The sequence below is a fragment of the Dermacentor albipictus genome, chromosome 1 (assembly GCF_038994185.2).
Source record: "Dermacentor albipictus isolate Rhodes 1998 colony chromosome 1, USDA_Dalb.pri_finalv2, whole genome shotgun sequence".
Lineage (NCBI taxonomy): Eukaryota > Metazoa > Arthropoda > Arachnida > Ixodida > Ixodidae > Dermacentor > Dermacentor albipictus.
This window is the reverse complement of record NC_091821.1, coordinates 34,378,073-34,396,845: the sequence shown is the minus strand read 5'-3', so window position 1 is coordinate 34,396,845 and position 18,773 is coordinate 34,378,073. Positions and strand designations below refer to the sequence as shown.

Sequence of the window (18,773 nt, the reverse complement as noted above, 5' to 3'; positions counted from 1 at the left end):
TAAAACAACGGCAGCAACATATGGAAACTACGTGATCATCGCAATAAGTGTTATACAGACTTTTCGTTCTATAGTATGGGCAGGTGAGCATTGGCTACGACAGTCAAGAAAGCGCAAGAGGGGTTGAGCCGAGAAGGATGGCGGCTTGATGGTCTTCCCGCTCGTCCAGAGCTGTGCCTGAAGGGGAGGGAGGATGTTAGCGGGCTCCAATGCGGACGAAGCGAAGCAGAAGAGCAGGCTATCATGTCCGCGCTGCTCGGGGCGGCCACGCGCGGCCTATCTAACGAAGCTATCTAACCAAGCCTATCTATCGAAGCCACAATCCATCTCGGCTACAAGAGCCGAGATGGCTTGTGGCTTCGTGTGTGCTATGTTCTGGAGTACCTAGTGTTGGAGAGCGCGTAATTTCAAGTTTCGAAGACGCGCCGAAACTAAAGCGAGCACGAAGCATTTCGCTCGCCGCTGTGGCCACTCTTCATCGCGCCAGCATTGTGACAGCGAGTGACCAGAGTGATTGAAGGAAATCGGTTCAGGTTTGCCTGGGAGTGCACGGCACCATGCTTGTTAATTTAGTTAGTAAGCGCGTTATTACTACAATTTATACAGCTGATAAAGCCACTACTCTTACTTCGTACAGCTATTTAATGATTTCCTTTCTCAATCAATGCTCCACCTTTTTGGCGAAACTGAGAATTTTTTTTGCAGCACTGATTTTCTAATTGTATTATTCCAAAAGCCCATGATTTTAACAGCTTATCACTTCAAAAAAACAAGGTATCTTTTAGACATGTTCAGAGTAGTTATACAATGCGTGCCATGTTACCATGTGTACCATGTGTACGAGCATCAAATATTTTAAAACATCCCCTTGCCTGTGTGCCTTAAATAAACTACAGTTGGAAACGTTTCATTACCGTATTTTATTTCATTGGAAACAGGTAGCACGTAATTATTACACTTAAGTGGAATTTGACGTCTTTTTACATTATAGTTGATGAATATGCTCTGTACAGTGTTGAAAGAAGTTGGCTGCAGAGGTAAATGTAGGATGGCCCTGGTTCACCGGTACAAGCCTTAGGACGCCATGGATTTTCAATCCTGGGTAGGAAAAAATGAAAACAGGGAGATAATGAGTATATGTATATGAAGCCCAATTTTTGGAGGTGATTCAGTGCAGGAAGATTTCTAAACGTGTCTTCCCAGCGTCTAGTTCATTTTCAGTTATGAATATCATATTCATTTTAAGCCTCATTGCATACATGGGTTATTCAGTGCTGATTATTGTTGCTTTTTTAATTAAAATTAAAGTATGGGGTTTGACGTGCCAAAACCACTTTCTGATTATGAGACACACCGTAGTGGGGGACTCCGGAAATTTAGACCACCTGTGGTTCTTTAACCTGCACCTAAATCTAAGTACACGGGTGTTTTCGCATTTCGCCCCCATCGAAATGCGACCGCCGTGGCCGGGATTCGATACCACGACCTCGTGCTCGGCAGCCCAACACCATAGCTTTTTTTTTTCAATTTTGTGCAGCCTAATTCTAGTTACATATCTTTTGCTAAAAATATTCCTTCGAGAAAAAGCGAATTGCAACATGACGTGTTCACAATGCGATGAAAAGGAATACGACTAGTCAACTTAAAAAAAGCTTGCTTGGAAATTTGAACGTGCGGGGAGGGGTTACTGCCATTGTAACACTGATGGTTCTACAAATATTATAAATATGATTTCAGGTGTCCATAACTCACAGGAGTGGCTAGCATTGAAAATGGTGTGGTAAACGCGAAGGAGGCTTTAATAAACTAGTTGTTTTGCAATTAACGTTTAATTATCGAGTTGGAATGTCAATAGAAATCTACATTCTAAGTTGACATTGGAATGGTCGAAATAATGGTTGAAATCATGACATGTCTACTCAGAAGAGATAATGACATAAATGCAGACAATAAACTCTTAGAATAATCCTGCCGTTAGTTTAACCAATGCTGAAGGAGACAGTGCTCATGTTGGTAAATGTGCCCAAATTTTCAATAACGCATTCCCAGCAGTTTTCATCTCAGAAGAGGGCTGTGTAGCTCCTATTACTATGCGTTATTCTAATGCCTCAAATCCGAAATAATTAATAATAAGAACGGTATCTTATGGAAACTAAGGAAACTTAAACCCTCGTCAGCGTTTGACCACCTTGGCTTTAATAACAAAATACTCAAGAACTCATTTAAAGATATTCATCGCATCTTGTTTGCTATTTTTACGCAGTCTCATTCATCTGGTTCAGTTCCACGTGACTGGCGGTTGGCCAAGGTTGTACCAATATTCAAATCTGGCGATCGTTCATCACCGCTCAATTATCGACCCATTTCACTAACCAGACCAGTTTTAAACTCCTTGAACACGGGACTCATCCACAAGTGATTAACTATTTAGAAGAAAACAACATCATCTTTAAATACCAACATGGCTTCCGGAAAGGGTACTCGTGCGAAACGCAGCTTGCTGAATTCATTCCCGATCTGCATTCATCTGTCGATGCTGGTATTCAAGTCTACTCTATATTTCTAGATTTTTCTAAAGCTTTCGCTGCATTACCTCACAATCACTTATTACGCAAATTAACACTACTTATCAGACTTTTCGCTGACGATTGTGTAATTTACCGCAAAATTCATTTTAACGATGACCGCTTAACCATTCCATCTAACAACGATTCAGTAACAGCATGGTGCTCTGCCTGCCTCATGCAACTTAACCTTTCGAAAACAAATTTTTTTCTTTTACTAACCGGCAGTCTTGAACTGAAACCGTGTATACCTTAAATAATGCTTTAGTCGAATTGGTAACTACATATAAGTACCTGGGTCTTCACGTTCATTCAGACCTAACATGGAACAACCATATTAAGCTTATTCTTGCATCCGCTAATAGATCATTAGTTCTCCTGAAACATAACTTGAAGAATGCTGTTTCTCACCTCCAATTGAATACGCTTCTGTTATTTATGACCATCATCAAGCATATTTAATAAATAACATTGAATGATTGCAGAACCGCGCAGTTCGTTTTATTTACTATGTTTACACACGTCATATTAGCATCACAGCATTAAAGAAACGCGCAGGCCTGCAAGAACTATGTCACCGCCGAAAAGCTGCCCGTCTATCACTTTTTCATAAGCTGTATCATCACTCAACACTTCATAATGACTTTTTTCGTTTACCTTCTCCCATCTTTGACCGATGCGACCATCCGTTTAAAGTTCAGCGCTTGTCATGTCGTACATTCAACTACGCACATTCTTTCATACCACGCGCCATAACTGACTGGAATGCTGTGCCTCCACGTGTTTCTACTGGCATCGATCCCGATAAGTTTTGCAATCTGTTCTCTGCCTTAACTACTGCTTGACATGATGCATACATTATTGTCTCATGTTTGAACTGTTTCTTTTTACTTTGTATTTCTAATAATGTAGGTCTTGCTGTTTCATTTCATTTTACGATATTGTTTGGAAGATGTATAATTGGCATAATTTTTTACTACTGCCCTGTTCATGTTAATGCTTCTTTTGTTTTTCTTAGTGCTTGTCGAAATTAACAGAATTTGGTACACACATTCTAATGTCACATGATGTGTGCTTAAAATATTTTTTCACGATGAATTTGGGGTGTATTCTATTTTTTATAAGTTACCTGTACACTCTCCCCCCCCCCCCCTATGTAATACCCTCAGGCATGAGGGCCTTTAGCGATAATATGTATAAATATAAATAAATATAAAATTCAACTTTCAAGATATCTGTGACTTGCGGTGAAATCCATTGGCATATATCATTTACTCATAAAGCCATACTTGTAGGGAAGAACAGATAATACATTGCTCTTTCACTCTAGCGAATAATATTTCAAAACTATTGGTATCCTGAGGGTACGAACAAAGTGGGTGCGCTTTAAGCAAGCACCGGCAGCAATTCCACAATTTCAATACCTGCGTAGGGGCTAACCAGATAATTTTAGTTAATCGAAAAGCTCATTTACAATTGTCACCTACATTTTGATGGTCACAGCTCCTTTAAATATTAGCCAGCAGAAATTATTCTTCATTGTTTCAAGAACCACGTTGTTAATAATTAATACAGGCACCCGTATAACAAGGAATTGGAAAGTACATGAATGACATACATAGCATAATAGTAAGCTATAGAAAGCCATGATTTGATCGTATTTCTAGGATTTACGATTTATAATATATGGATATGTTACAGAATTCTACACTCCCTAAATTTAAATAAAAAACATAACGGCCCTTATTCATTGATGGTGAGTTGGCACCACTGACGCAAAGCAAATTTTGCACGAAAATTGGCATTAGGAAACTGCACAGTGCAATTGTAGCCATACATACGAAATCACATGAGATCAATTTCTGCATACTCATTTCACAATACACAGAGGCACCGAATGACACAGGCTGTATAATGGCATTATATCGCAGTGCCTTTAAGTCTGTAGGTTTTAGTGGGCTCATGGCTCAGAAGCGTCCTGCAAGACTGGCACTAGATGCTTTTTGACAAATTCAAGAGGAAGGTGATGTTATTCGAGTGGCTATTATAATGGATTCACACACACTATACGTTGATCTTGTGTAAGTCTAAATGCGTCCATTTTATACGTACTGCTTCCTCGTAGTAGATTATGTGCTAGGGTCGTTGCACATTATATCCATGTTATCGTTCGCAATTTTGCAGGAGCGTTAGGTTTGAATGTAGTCATGTGTGCATGTATTGTAAAGAAACTTATTTTCCAACAAAAACCTATTGATAAATTGCATAAATGCATATGTGCATGAGAGTACAACACCATCGCGAAACGAGCAGTTACAGGTGCCTTAATCGCACTCCCATCTGCTTCTTTCCACGTCCAAACAAAAGAAGACAGAAAAGCCTATGCTCTTCTTTTCTCTCGATCAGTATTTTTTTGCCCAATATGAACCGGCTGCAAATAGGTGTTGGTGTAGGTACTTTATAGATCTTCGCTTGGAATCATAGCACAGAAACAAAACCAATAGAAGAAATAGAAGAAATAAGAATCTAAAATTGTTACGCAGTCATCGGAAAACGTAGTCGATATTATATGAGTTGAATCGTATCTATTTTGCCGAGAGCGAAGTTGAAATAAATGAGAGCTGTACCAGTGGCCTCCTCTGATTTCTATCGTGCGTTTGACAATCCATGTCTCCTAATGCAAGAACATTGGTTGATATATTGGCACTTCCACGAAATAGCACCTGTGGCGTCAATGTGTTTTATACGTGATGAAAAACCAAAGAACAAAGATACCTATGCGCAACTGCAAATGATGTAGTCTTAGCCGACAACCTTGGCTCCGGCACTTGCGACCGCTCCGCCAGCTCCCGCAGCGTGCGATTTAAAGGCACCTCCTTGGCTACCTTGTCCCTGGGCCCTGTTAAACCCTTCACTGGAGCTCATGCCGAAGCTTTTGGAGTCACCATAAGAGCTGCTGTGGCCGTACTCCATCTTGTCCGACCCTCCGACGTTATAGGCGAAGCTGCCCTGGCCAGCCTGCTGACCTGCGGCACCACCGTTGAATCCGGCACCACCCTTGAACCCAGAGACGGCCGCCGCTCCACCAACGACTCCAGGGCCACCCACCACGCCGGGTCCTCCCCCAACGAGACCGGCACCTCTAACACCCCCGGCCACACCGCGGCCGCCACCCACTCCACCGGCAGCCCCACCGGCTCCGTAGCCACCTGCTGCTCCACCGGCAGCTACTCCGCCGGCAGCACCACCGGCAGCTCCACCGTATCCGCCTGCTACTCCACCGGCTGCTCCAGCGCCAGCTCCGCCGTAGCCGCCTGCTACTCCACCGGCTGCTCCAGCGCCAGCTCCACCATAGCCGCCTCCTGCTCCACCCGCAGCTCCACCACTAGCTCCGCCGTAGCCACCGGCTACTCCACCAGCAGTTCCACCACCAGCTCCACCGTAGCCGCCGGCTACTCCACCGGCAGCTCCGCGGTAGCCACCTCCTACTCCACCGGCTCCTGCGCCATAGCCAGCTCCATAGCCACCTCCTACTCCACCGGCTCCTGCGCCATAGCCGCCTCCGTAGCCACCGCCTATACCACCAACAGCACCGCCGTAACCGCAAGGGCACGGTGGACAGACTCCAGGGAAGCCAGGAAAGACTACTGCGCCGGCGCCGGGATGAAGCAGTCCACGGCCCTCTATTTTGCCGTCATCCTTCTTATCGTTTTTCTTTTTTGTCTCCGCAGCAGCAGACACAGCTGCCGCGAGGAGTACAGCAGCCAGAAGACGAAGCTGCGCCCAGACCAGTGTGTTATTGTACGTAGCGAACCAGCGTTCGTAAAGGCTGTTAGTCAAGCCACTTTTGCGGTGGCAGCTAGGGTGTGATGCTTGTTTTGATGAAAAAATAATTCATGTAAATGACAATACAAAGTTTTTAGTGGGCATGATGACACCAAAATACCACCAGGATGATACAATACCAAGAACTCTGCGCTATATACCGGGCTGGCCTAAGACCTCTGAAACGTGGAATTCCATGTGAGGTGTAAAGTATGCTCTATTATAGTGTATACTATTTCTTAAAGAGACGAAATTTCAGCCATTCGTGCGCTGGTGTGTACGACTGATCATAGACGCAACTAGATGTACACTTATACGAGGTGCGCCGCAAGCTACCGCCTTTACAGCCTTCATCTTTTTGTGATCATATGAAATGTTGCTTCAGAAGATAATAGCAATGCCGCTGCAGCTTTGACAGTAAGATTTGATGGAACGTACTGTGGCGCTATAAATCACTGCCGCATCTGCAAAGAATCCAAGGCCTCCTAGTTGCCTCGTAAAAGTGTAAGCTACAATTGTTGTTAATGTAGACCCATTAAAACAAACATAGGTGAAAAAATGGCGCAAAAGAAGATTGACAAACGCTTCTTAGTCTTCGTGCTTTCTATCTTCCGCGATTCTACATTTGTGATCGTGTGCAGACTCAGCTCGACCCAACCCTTGCACTTCCTTCCTCCGATACCTTGAACTAAGTGATTAAAATTCCCGAGACCATAGCTACGGAAGGTCTTGGCAAGAAGTATTCAAACAACATGTTGCTGATTTTGAGAATTGAACCACATGGTAAAAAAAGCTGCTAGGCTCGCATTTGCTAACAGATCTTTTAGCTTTCTGTTCGTTTCACCATTCGAAATCAGCTCTCACTGAGCTACATTCCGTTATCGCTGGGAGTAGTCACTCGACGTGCCGAATGAGAACAAATGAATAGAACTTGTCCAAATATTCTTTATATATTACGGCTCATAGTCATTCGCGTAGCCACTACAATACCGGCGCAAGTGTGAGCGAGTGTTGTCGTGTTGTATGAATCACAGTGATCGGCTACCACGTACCCATTTGAGCTGTCTTCTATTTCAGATATCTCAGCTGTTGGCTGTAATTGAATGTCAACTTAAAGAACTCAATATATCCCTAAAGAGAATAGAAAGCTGAACATGCTAACCTAAACTGATTAACAAGCCGTAAATGCAAAAATGTGACATTTATTGCTAGTGTTGAGCACCCCCCCCCCCTTTCTTTTCTTTCTTTAAGGAAATTCTGGCACCTTACCTTATTCACGGCAACATAAACAACATGCTGTTACTACAATATCGAGGTTTTCAAGTGCAAGTTGCAGTTAAATATTGCACGGAATTCATTAATTGGTTCTTTTACATAAATAACCATCGTAAGTGAATGTAATTACGAGGAAAGATCACTTTATAAACTCGTTTTGCATGCATTTACTATATTCCTACCCATATAGCTAGCATGCCTAGCAATTTTAAGCATTGCCCCTTTGGCAATTTGCAAAACTTCACCTCAATACACAAATGAAACTCAATGGGCAGTATTATGGAAAAATTATGTTTCAAAACATCAGCAGAGTTCCAACAAGTCTGAAGTAGCAACGTCTAGAGGATACTTCTTTCTAATAGCATGCGCATTTACGGTACTTAGTCGGCACTTAGTGCTGCATTATGGCAGTGTTTTGGTCGTCAGGAAAAGAAAGGTGCTATAACGCTACACTAATGGCCGAATAAGTAGCGTAAATGCGCTTGTTCTTGAAGAAAGTACCCCCTCGACGTTGCTAACAAAAACTCGCCGAAACTTGACCGATCTATTGAAATATATACAGGGTGTTTCAGCGAACACTTTCAAAAATCTATAAATATTGCCTGTGACACATATCATAATTCTAGTTCATGAGCTGGTCTACTCGAAGCGGCGGACAATACTTGCACAAAAAATTGGGATGCACATGCGTACAGACCGCAGTACTATACCCTTGTGCATAGTGAAACATGAGGCACGATATGAGGTCAGAATCCCCGTGAGAAATTTATTTAAAAAATAGGTTTTCCATGTAAATAGAGAATCTGTGATTCCCTATTTGCATGGAAATCCTAGGGAATCCTTGATTCCATCAAACCTAGGGACAGTGGCAACGTGAGACAGTACTCAAGGGGTGATTGATCCTCTGAACATTTCCGAATACATTCGCAGCTTATTCCTTTTCGACGGCTGATCTAAGATTTAGATCCAATAAAATTACACTACACCTAAGCGCATAATGTCCCTCTACAAAGCATGTTGTGTGGACGCCGTAATAAATATGGGGTCATCCCAACTCACACGTTTGTAACGTAACGCGTTCCCTAAAAACTTGACACAATGCATTCACTTACGATGGCTTTCATGGTGCGCAGTGTCTCGTTGCTTGACCGCAACTCTTCGCTAAGGAGGCGGAGAACGCTGTGCTTTATATTCACGCAGCTGCCCACGTTTATCGCAAGTGTCCGAGTTCCTCTCGCCGCTGCCGTAAAAGGAAACCTTGCCTTGGCTACTTTGCCCCATCTCTTTGCAGTTATGTATTGGTCTCTCTTTCTTCAGTACGCGCCGCAACCTTCGAAGTTTGCAGGCTTTCATTCTTCTTTGAATCTCATTTTTTTATTCCCTACATGCAGAAATCCCAAGTCATTTCGCAACACCCGCTGAGATCCTGCTCGTCGCTTAACAGTTCAAGCACGTAAGATGAAGTGCAGCAAGCCTTCATTGAACAACGCGCATGAAGTGGAGAAGCAGCCGCAAGCATACGCAACCAAAAATATTACGAGAGATCCTGCCAATGCAAGAACCACACCGCAGCATTTCCACTCGTCGTGGCGACAGAGTTAGCTTTCTGTTGCCTTTCCTTGGAAAGGAGCATGATCTTCGGTTAAGGCTTTGAAGGAAACTTTGGTGCGCTTTGCTTATGAGAGCTCACGCAGCAACGGGACCACTAAATTTTTGAAGTTTTGCAGCATCTTCACGCTTTTGTGGTTTCTCAACAGTAAGAGATCCTGTGCAAGTTCGCATGAGTGTTGTCAGTCTAAAAAAAGGATGTATTTCTACTGATAAAACTAAGCATTTTCTCGAAAGCTGCCGTTCAAGAGAAGATTGTCGCGAACGGCAACATACCGAACGCACTACCTGTAATATATTTCACAATAAAAACAATTCATATCATCTATTACATCTACTAAACTCTGAAAGGCAGTGGATGTTGTAAAAATATAAGAAACTACTCTAGTAAGGATTACAGCTGGTCCATATAACCCTGACCACAAGGTAATCTATATGTGTACGGTAACATAAAATCCAGCTGCAGTAAAATTTCAGTCCGGCTGAATTGGTTATAAATCAATAGCATGTGCTATAGACGCATACATGGTAATGCCGCAGGCCTGGTAATTAAATATTTTTTTATTGGCAGCATTTAGATAGCATCCTAACAGACGAAGTTGGCGTCTCGGGGCTTGCAGATATAAAAAAATCCCGCAGCACACCATCATAAACCTTCAGCGTATCGTGGCTGACGCCACATCTCTGACGTCCATGCCTTGGACCCGCGCTATAGCGTTCGCAAGGTTCTGGATTCTCCATTGTTTTCGGTGAGTGGTAATGGCAGCGCTTTCGTTCATTTGTTTTTTAAATTTACGATATCAAAGCTATATATATTTGTGAGCCATTCGTGATATTAGCATCCATTCTTATCTGAAACGTAATGTGTCATACGGTGGGTACAACCTGAGTGTACGCTGTCTTAGACTAGGCTTTTAACGCGCTGGGAAATTTGGTTCTAGTTTGCGTTGAACATATTACACGTTTAGCAGGCATCCGTGGGATATTAATGAACGTTGTGACGAATAGCGAAAATTGGAAGCAAGAACGGCACAAAATATTAAAATTTCGGAATTGAAAATTTGGGCTTTCAGTGAGGATAGAGGGGCAAGAAGTTAATGCGCATAAATCTGGGAAGCTGTACGCGACTTCATAGTAATAAAAAGGAAAGTAATGATTGAGCACTGGCCAAGACACGTGCAAGTACTGCGACAAGCACTTGGACAAGTACTAACGCACCTATAAAAATGTATATACTGTTGACTGAAAGCAGGTCACAGTGCAAAAGTTAAGCGTGACAGTGAACGCTCAGAAATATTTAGAAAATAACAAAAAAACAATAATAATTAAATATTTATAAGAATTTAATCGCACCTACTTAAATTAGACTGCGCTAACATGCCGAAAGTATTATTGCTCTCCGTAAAGCGCTTTGCTCTGGTAGGTCATTCCATAGCTCAAGCGTACTTATCCAACATTTCAAGAACGGCGAATGGCGTCATGCAGTAGGAACGAAGACGGCTTCCGAGTGAACACGCACCTCTGTGTGACTCAGCTAAAAAGCGTAGCCGCACAGATGGCATATTGTACACGATCTGCCGACTGACTAGCCTGTTAACAAAGCAGAGTTTACTGGCATATGTGACTATAGGAGCTCTCGTGTTTTTATTGAAATGAAGACGACGACGAAGTTCTTGCGTTCAGTTGGTGGTTTCTTTTGATGCTGAAGTTATTTCTAATTTTGTGCTTCATCGTGCATCAGCAGCACCGAGTGCTGTTTGTACTGGCCCTCAAGAATCCTGCTTTGCTGGGAGGCCCTCATATTGCAAAGCTTGCTATGGAGGAGATGGTGGTGGAGCCGTATAGTGGCAGGGACAGGCCTTCCACTGCAAGGAAGCACCTCAGCTCTTCAGTGGCATTAGAAGCTGGCGATTCTGAGTCTGATGCAAGGTCGAATGGCTCGGATACCTTCATACCAGCTAAGCATCGTCGATCAAGATGGAAGTCCTAGACATCGTCCTCAAGTGAAGCGACCGTGATATATAACAGCATCGCGACTACGACAGTAGCCTTCATGCCTGTAGACGTTGTGGTAAGCTTGAATGACATCTCCAAACAGAAACTTCATGACTTTTTCTTCAGACTGGCCCCTGGTCTTATTCAATTTGTTCGAGTGAAGAAATGGAAAAATATTTTAAAGAAAATTATGGGGTTTTACGTGCCAAAACCACTTCCTTAATGAGGCTCGCCGTAGTGGGGGACTCCGGAAATTTCGGCCACCTGGGGTTCTTCAATGTGCACCTAAATCTAAGTACACGGGTGTTTTCGCATTTCGCCCCCATCGAAATGCGGCCGCCATGGCCGGGATTCGATCCCGTGACCTCGTGCTCAGCAGCCTAACACCATAGCTACTGAGCAACCACGGCGGGTGGCAAAAATATCATTTTCGTAGACACAACAGATGAGAAGACGGTGCAAACTCTACTTGGCCGGTCTCAATAACTCTGTGGTGTGAAGGCACGGCTTTATATACCAAAGGGAGCAAATGTAACAGCTGGTATCATATCTAATGTTGACCTAGAACTTAAAGCCGACGTTTTGAAAAGCATGATCGTTTGCACGCTACCATTCAAAATCATCAGCGCTCGAAGGTTCGGCTCGTCAAAGTGTCTGAAGACACTCTTTGACTGTGAAAAGCTAGCTAGCTATATAAGGGCTGGACGGGTGCAATACCCAATCCAACCTTTTGTACCAAGGTATTTACAGTGCCGTAAATGTATAAAGATTGGTCATGTACAGGGTTAACTGCAAAAGTGTTGTGGTTTGTGCCAAATGTGGCAACAATCATGGCGTAAATTCTTGCGACACACATCTCGCTGCCCTAACTGCGAAGCTGAACACCTAGCAACAGACAAAGACTGTATCACATCGGAGGAAAAACTAAAAGCTCTGAAAAAAAGCTAGAAAAAAGGCATCAGTAGAGAAGACACGTAGCCATAGCGCCCGTCCATCTGCTGCAGATGCCACAGCTGACTATGTACCCGCACGTTCGAAGAATAGCGCAGACACCATGCATCAGAAGGAGGGAGGGAGGCGGAACTTCTGCCTCTCAGCGATATCGCGGCCGGCGCTTCCATCGATAGCATCAGAACCTGTCTCTACCGAGATCACGCTTCCGAAAGCGTCCGAACCAGCTTCTGCCAAGGCACCGTCCACAGTAGAAAACGCTGTAAATACGGTGCCCAAAATGGTCTCAGTCAAGGACAATGCCCAGGTTATCAACCTTCTTAAGATGCTTATCAACATCATTAGGTCTCTGATTGCCGGTCGTCAGACACCAGCAGCGTTAGCGGCAGAGCAACTTCTCGAGGCTCTCGTTCCAGTTCTCGACGGCCTTCACCAGAAACAATATGAACACTTGTCGAAAGCATCGTCCATTTGTGCTGCAATGAAATGTCAGGTCCCTACGACCGTGGCACGCTGATCCAGTCTTTCGGCTTCTCGCAATGCCACGCCGCTAGATGTTATAGTGCTTCAAGAAACCAATGTAAGAAAAGAAGAATTCAGACTTCCAGGCTTCGTAGGCGCCCACAGCAACACTCAATGCACATTGCCGGCATGCGGTACTTTCCAGTGCACGGGCGTCGCACATCCACGAATTGCTTCAAAAGCCTTGTTACACGTACGAGCTGATCCACCACATTTCGCAGTTATTGACACAGGTAACATCTTCGACGCCGATTTTGAATGTTCCGCTGTTGCTGTAAGTCTCAGAGGTACAACGACGGCTATGGCAAGCATATACTATCGACCGACGTGGTCTTCAGACATCATGTTACTGGAGTGCTTAGTCTCTCGTTGTGGCCCACCATTTGTACTGTGCTCACCTCAATGCTCACCATCCTCGCTGGTGTTCTCGTCCACAAGACAGTCCTGGCGCGGAGATCAATGAACTTATTGTTAGACAATATACGGAACCTCAATGACGGCTCACCTACATTTGTCGGCAGAGGAAAGGAACAATGCACCATTCACCTTGCGATATCCACGAGAGATGTGCGCCTGGCCTGGTCATGTGAAGCTGGCTCATGGGGCTCAGATCACCCACCAATTTGGTTGGTTCCAGAAAATGCTCTTTGCAGCCAGACTGCCGCCTACGCTGTGAAAAATTGGGACAAGTTCCGTCGGCTGATTTCAAAGGTGCCATCACACGACAAGCTGTTCAAACTGGTGAGTGAGTGTCTACAACAAGGTACGGTACAACGATGACGGCGCATAGATAAAACAAACCCTGATCTTAAGCTCTTGAGTGTACGCGCCTGTCAACGCCGCGTTTACAGAAGGGCGCAGCACTCTAAACGAAGCTCTAATTGGACGGTATGTAGACGCCTAGATGCAGCTATACGTTGGCACACAAAACAACTTCGTTGAAAGAGCTGGACCACACTTTCTAGTTCGCTGCATACGGCAAGGGGTTTCGGAAGCTTATAGCGCATACTGAAGACACTCCGCATTACAGAAATCTGCAAGAATCGTACGGCTGCATTGTGCATAACAACCGGCCGGTCGCCGAAAATTCTCGCAGAAGCATTTGCTTTTAGTATTTGCGTTGTCGAGAGACAACACAAATGGCGACCTTAATTCTCTGACAACTCACGATACCATAACCTCTTGCTACGGTCCTGCTTGCGAGATGGATGAGGCAGATTTTACTCTTGAGGAGCTCAACTATGCGCTTGGCCTTTCTAAACGCCGCACTGCCCCATGCGAAGACGGTGTCGCATACCAAGCTTATCAGCTTATCTTGGACGAATATAATGGAGTGTGGCGAATGAATCAGATCCTGAACGAATGGAAATCATCTGTAGAGATATCTATTTTAAAGTCCGGGCGTCCTGAAAAACACCGCGTCATACCGGCGAATATCACTAACATCTAATGTTATCAAGCTGATCGACCGAATGGTATTGTTTCGTCTAGATAGCAGATTACAGGAACTGAATTCTTCCCTGATGTCATGAGCGGCTTTCGTCGCCATCACTCAGCCCTTGACAGCATTGCAGACTTCGTATCATTGCTTGAATCTGCTTGAGAAAACAAGCACTCTGCATATATACTATTCCTAGACATACAGCAAACATTTGATTTGGTACACCATAGGGCGACTGTTTTCGCACTTACGACTGCGGGAATTTCGGGTCATTTGCTTGGTTTTATGGGAATTTTCTATCGGATCGCGAAATGAAAGTGCGCGTTGGAGGAGCAACAAGTGAATTTCGCACTGTTAAGTGTGGTGTCCCGTAAGCCAGTGTCTTATCGCCGCTTCTCTTCAACGCCGTACTTGCTGGACTTCGAAGCTGATTGCCTCAAGAATGTGACTTTCGAATACGCATAGAAATTTATGCTAATGACATCGCATTGTGGATCAGCGGTCCTTCGCACCACGGTACACGTCTTCATGGCATCTTGCAGAGAGCTCTGAATGTCACATCAGAGTACATGGATAAATTTGGTCTGCAGATTTCACCCGCTAAGTCAGCGCCAATTGCGTATCATCCTAGGCAACGCGCTCTTCGAACCATGAGCCGGCCATACCTCGGAGATACACCGATAGATTGGGTACAGCAACAGCGCTACCTGGGCGTAGTTATCAATGGTCGCCTATCATGGCGCCCTGCCGTCACCTCTGTGCGGCGCAGATCACAGTCCCTACTACGATATGCGGCCGCCTTGACTGCTAGGGGCTACGGCTGTGACCAGATGACAGTACTACAGGTATATCAATCATCTGCACTTTCTGGCATGGTGTATGCCTTGCCAGTGTTGAACGTGCCGCCTAGTTTGACGTCTAAATTGGTACGGTACCATCGTGTTGCTCTCCGAGTCATTCTTGGCTTAACTCCTGAGGCGCAGTCTGTTCCATTACTCACTGAAGCATACCAGCTGCCCCTGAGGCTGCAAGCCGAGCAGAGAGCGTTATATCACGTAGAGCGTCTGCACCGAGCATCAGATGGACAAGCACTTATTAAACGGCTGATTCAGGTACCGTTCTCCAGCATGCGGAAAAAAGGCGGCAGTGTTCATTGCCATTGCTGGCAGTTCACAAGATACTACCTCACTCACAACTCCGAAGGAACACAACAACAAATGCTCCTTCCCTATTCATGTTGCGATTCCCGAGATACACACAAAGTCTGACCAGCCAGCTCGGCGCTATTCTAGTTGGGCCAGCTGCACTTCTTTGAAAAATATGGAGATAATCTTTAAATACTTTGGTATTTACGGACGCTTCGGTAAGCAGCGATTCCCAAGGCGCTGCAGCAGCTTTCTTCTGCCCTTCGACTGACATATGAAGGGTGTTTCGAATACCTCATCCATCACCATCAACAACTGCGGAGCTAGCAGCGATTGATGTTGCTCTGACGTGCTTACAGGAAGAAATACGCACGTTGGAGGTCGTCATCCTTAGAGACTCCTGTGCTGCCCTTTGCAGGCTGTTGAAAAATGATGTCAATAGCCAAATTCTACACAATATAATAGAGTCCGCCGACAAAATCACTTCTTGTGGGGTGTCCCTCATTGCCCAGTGGATGCCTTCGCACGAGGGTAATGCTGGAAATGAAGAAGCTGATCACCTCGTTTCAACCTGTGCTCACAACGGTAGTGACTGCCCTGAAATTTCTTGCATGATTGACAACGCCCGTGTGTTTATCCGCCAATAGCTCCTGAAGCAGCACCCAGACCAGCGTGTTTCAAACGGCTCGTTCCCTCCCCGTGTTCGTGGTCGTAGCTTGCCTCGTAGTACCAGAGCAGTGTCAGTGAAATTAAGACTTGGGTCTATGTTGGCGCGCGAACGTTTGTATCGTCAAGGATGTGCAGACAGTCCGTCGTGTACGTTCTGTGGCTCCTGTGAGACACTTGAACACCTTATATTGGAGTGTCCCGCATTCATCACATAACGTGCACTGTTAATTAAGGAATATGAACTCATTGGACTCCAGTGTACAACCCTTGACGTTTGCCTCTTTCCGAGAGCAAGTGTCACTCAACGCGACCAGGCCCATAGAGCCTTGCTAGGTTTCATGCAGAAAACTCATTTGGCCTTCCGTGTATAGACATTTTTTCCCTGTGCCTACTTCCTTTTGTTCGTGTCTCTGTCATTTGTTTATTTCGTATTTTCTTTCCTATTTCTTTGTTTCCTATCTTCTTCTCCTCTTCTCTTCTCATTCCCTCCTCCCAAAAGAGTAAGCAGGCGTTGTGTGACAACTGCCCCTCTCGGCGGCAGTTGTCAGCTTGCCCCCTCCCTGTTTTTATTGTGTGCTTGTATGTTTCTTTAAATAATAATAATAATAATAATAATAATAATAATAATAATAATAATAATAAATGTATGTCCGCGTCATCAGGCCCTAGATGGAGGCTCAGAAAAAACTTCTTACTGCGAGTGAAATTAAGTTAGACACCTTGAACTGCAGTTATGACGTTAAGCACCTTGCGCTGAAGCTTTCCAAAGTGACAGGAGCACCAGAATGCAAAGCCTAGCGAGAGGTCGAAGCGAAATAAAGGAGATACGACACCACATTTGCAATTACACTTTCGTTCGCTTATGACGAGGCAAGAGCGTCCGAGATCTGAAATTGTAGAAATGCTTTGCATATAACTTGGCGTCGTTGCACTCAATATCAGGAGTCCAAACAAGATTGAGCTCGGCAAAGCTTGGCTGGCTCAGCACGTATCAGACGATCACTTAAGCCTGAGTGATTGTCTTGTAGTTTGGCGTATTGACTTTGCTGCCCTAACGGTAGGTGGCGGGGATGCTGCAGACAAATGAAAGTATCGCAGCGTCATTTCGCTGGTGCAAGGCACACAGTTTCCTGGAGAAACCACTAGAGGGAACTCGGGCACTAGTTTTTAAGGACGCTGCAAGCATGGTGGCTAAGTCAGCATGGGAAGGACGATTACCACATAAACTTGTCTAATCTTCGTTCTTCTTCCTTATAGCAGCTTTCTGACATTACGCATCTATTAGTTTCAAGAAAATATTGCGTTACAAATGCAACAAATAGCAATCCTGCAGTCCTGTTGACTGCAGCATTTCTAATGTAATAGGATTGCTTCGAAATTTAACAATAAAAAGAGGTTGCTGACTTATTTATCAAGTCACGCATTTGAAGCGTACAACTTACGTGTGACACAACGCGACTATCTCTACAAGCTCGTCCTAACATCCGCCTCGTCTCCTCTTAGCTCCATTTTACTGTGCTGCCTCCCTTTTATTTCTGCGCTAATTGTTCGCGCTAAAAGTGAGTGATGCCGTATGAACAGGGACGAAAAGAAATGCGGGGAGGCCATCGTATCAATATCATATTTTTAAGTGTACGCATACATCAACGATTTCTCTTGCATCGAGCTAATGTGCTGTGACTGCAGCATGTCTCCGTTCACAGCGTCATCTCTACGTCATTCAATTTTTTTGTGGCAGCGTACGTGCTGTGTGGTGACTTTTTTGGTGTTTCGAGGAAGTCGGCGAAATACGAAATAATACCACGTGACTGAGCTCATGCGCTATTGTATTGCAGCGCTCTCAACCCTGCTTCGGGAGAAAGAACCGCGCGCGCGGACCATGGCGAAGTGAGAGGCAGCGGCTGTAGGCACCAACTTGGCAGTGCATCAGCATCTTTACCGATGGCACACGGAAAGGAAGCGCCGTCGTCTCTGATAAGCGATATGCTCGAAGCACGGCTGAGAGGGCTGCGACATGTACGTATGGTGCTTATGTTAGAGGTACCTATGTTTGTGATACTGTGTAGAAACATGCACTGCTAATGCAGTACACGAGACCCCCCGTCCTAGCGATCGCAATCTCACGCTTCACACATTCAGCTGATAAATGTATTTTTTTTCGTTTGCCGCTTTTCACCGGCTCACGTCATGCACGTCAGACCTTCCTGACCGTCAGAAGAGCACAAGCTAGACGAATAGGACGATAGTTAATTAATAAACTATTTAGTAATTATTTAATAAATTATTAACTAAAATAATTGATGAATTACGCGAATGGTTCACCAATCAGAGTTAATTCTAACAAGATAGTTGAGGTTGTTGAGCCTGATTTATTTAGCTTATGGTAATAGCCGCGCTCACGCGGTGCTGTTATGCGACGCTTTCGCAAGATTCTTCACACAGCTTCACCAGCTTCGTGACAAGATGCGATGAATCCTTCGAAGATGGGAGGTGGTGGGTTCAAACACCTTGTGGTGTATATTGTGAACCGACTACCAGTGAAGCCGTGAATACGTGCAGCTATACTTTGCGTCTCTGCATGGAGCGCATAATTAGCCGCATGGTGAACTAGCCCAGGACGTGGTTAATGATTCGAAAACTCTCTCTCACACAGCTTCAACCTCATCTTTGTCTTACCATTCTGCCAAACAGTTTTACTATCATTGATACTCGGAAAAAGGTGCAGTGGTACCCGTTACAGGAGCGTTATCTTTGGAAGTAAAGAAACTGAAAGCACTG

The 18,773-nt window shown here is 44.6% G+C and overlaps 1 protein-coding gene across 1 annotated transcript; it reads right to left on the bottom strand.

Annotated features, from left to right (window-relative positions):
- Positions 1 to 901: 901 nt before the first annotated feature.
- On the bottom strand, positions 902 to 8,872 carry LOC135901110 (uncharacterized). Its single transcript, XM_065430787.1, has 3 exons — positions 8,777 to 8,872; positions 5,340 to 6,341; positions 902 to 1,098 (listed from the first exon to the last, which is right to left on the bottom strand). Exons 1-2 carry the CDS (start codon positions 8,786 to 8,788, stop codon positions 5,367 to 5,369), a joined length of 987 nt encoding a protein of 328 aa, XP_065286859.1. The 5' UTR covers positions 8,789 to 8,872; the 3' UTR covers positions 902 to 1,098; positions 5,340 to 5,366.
- Positions 8,873 to 18,773: the final 9,901 nt, after the last annotated feature.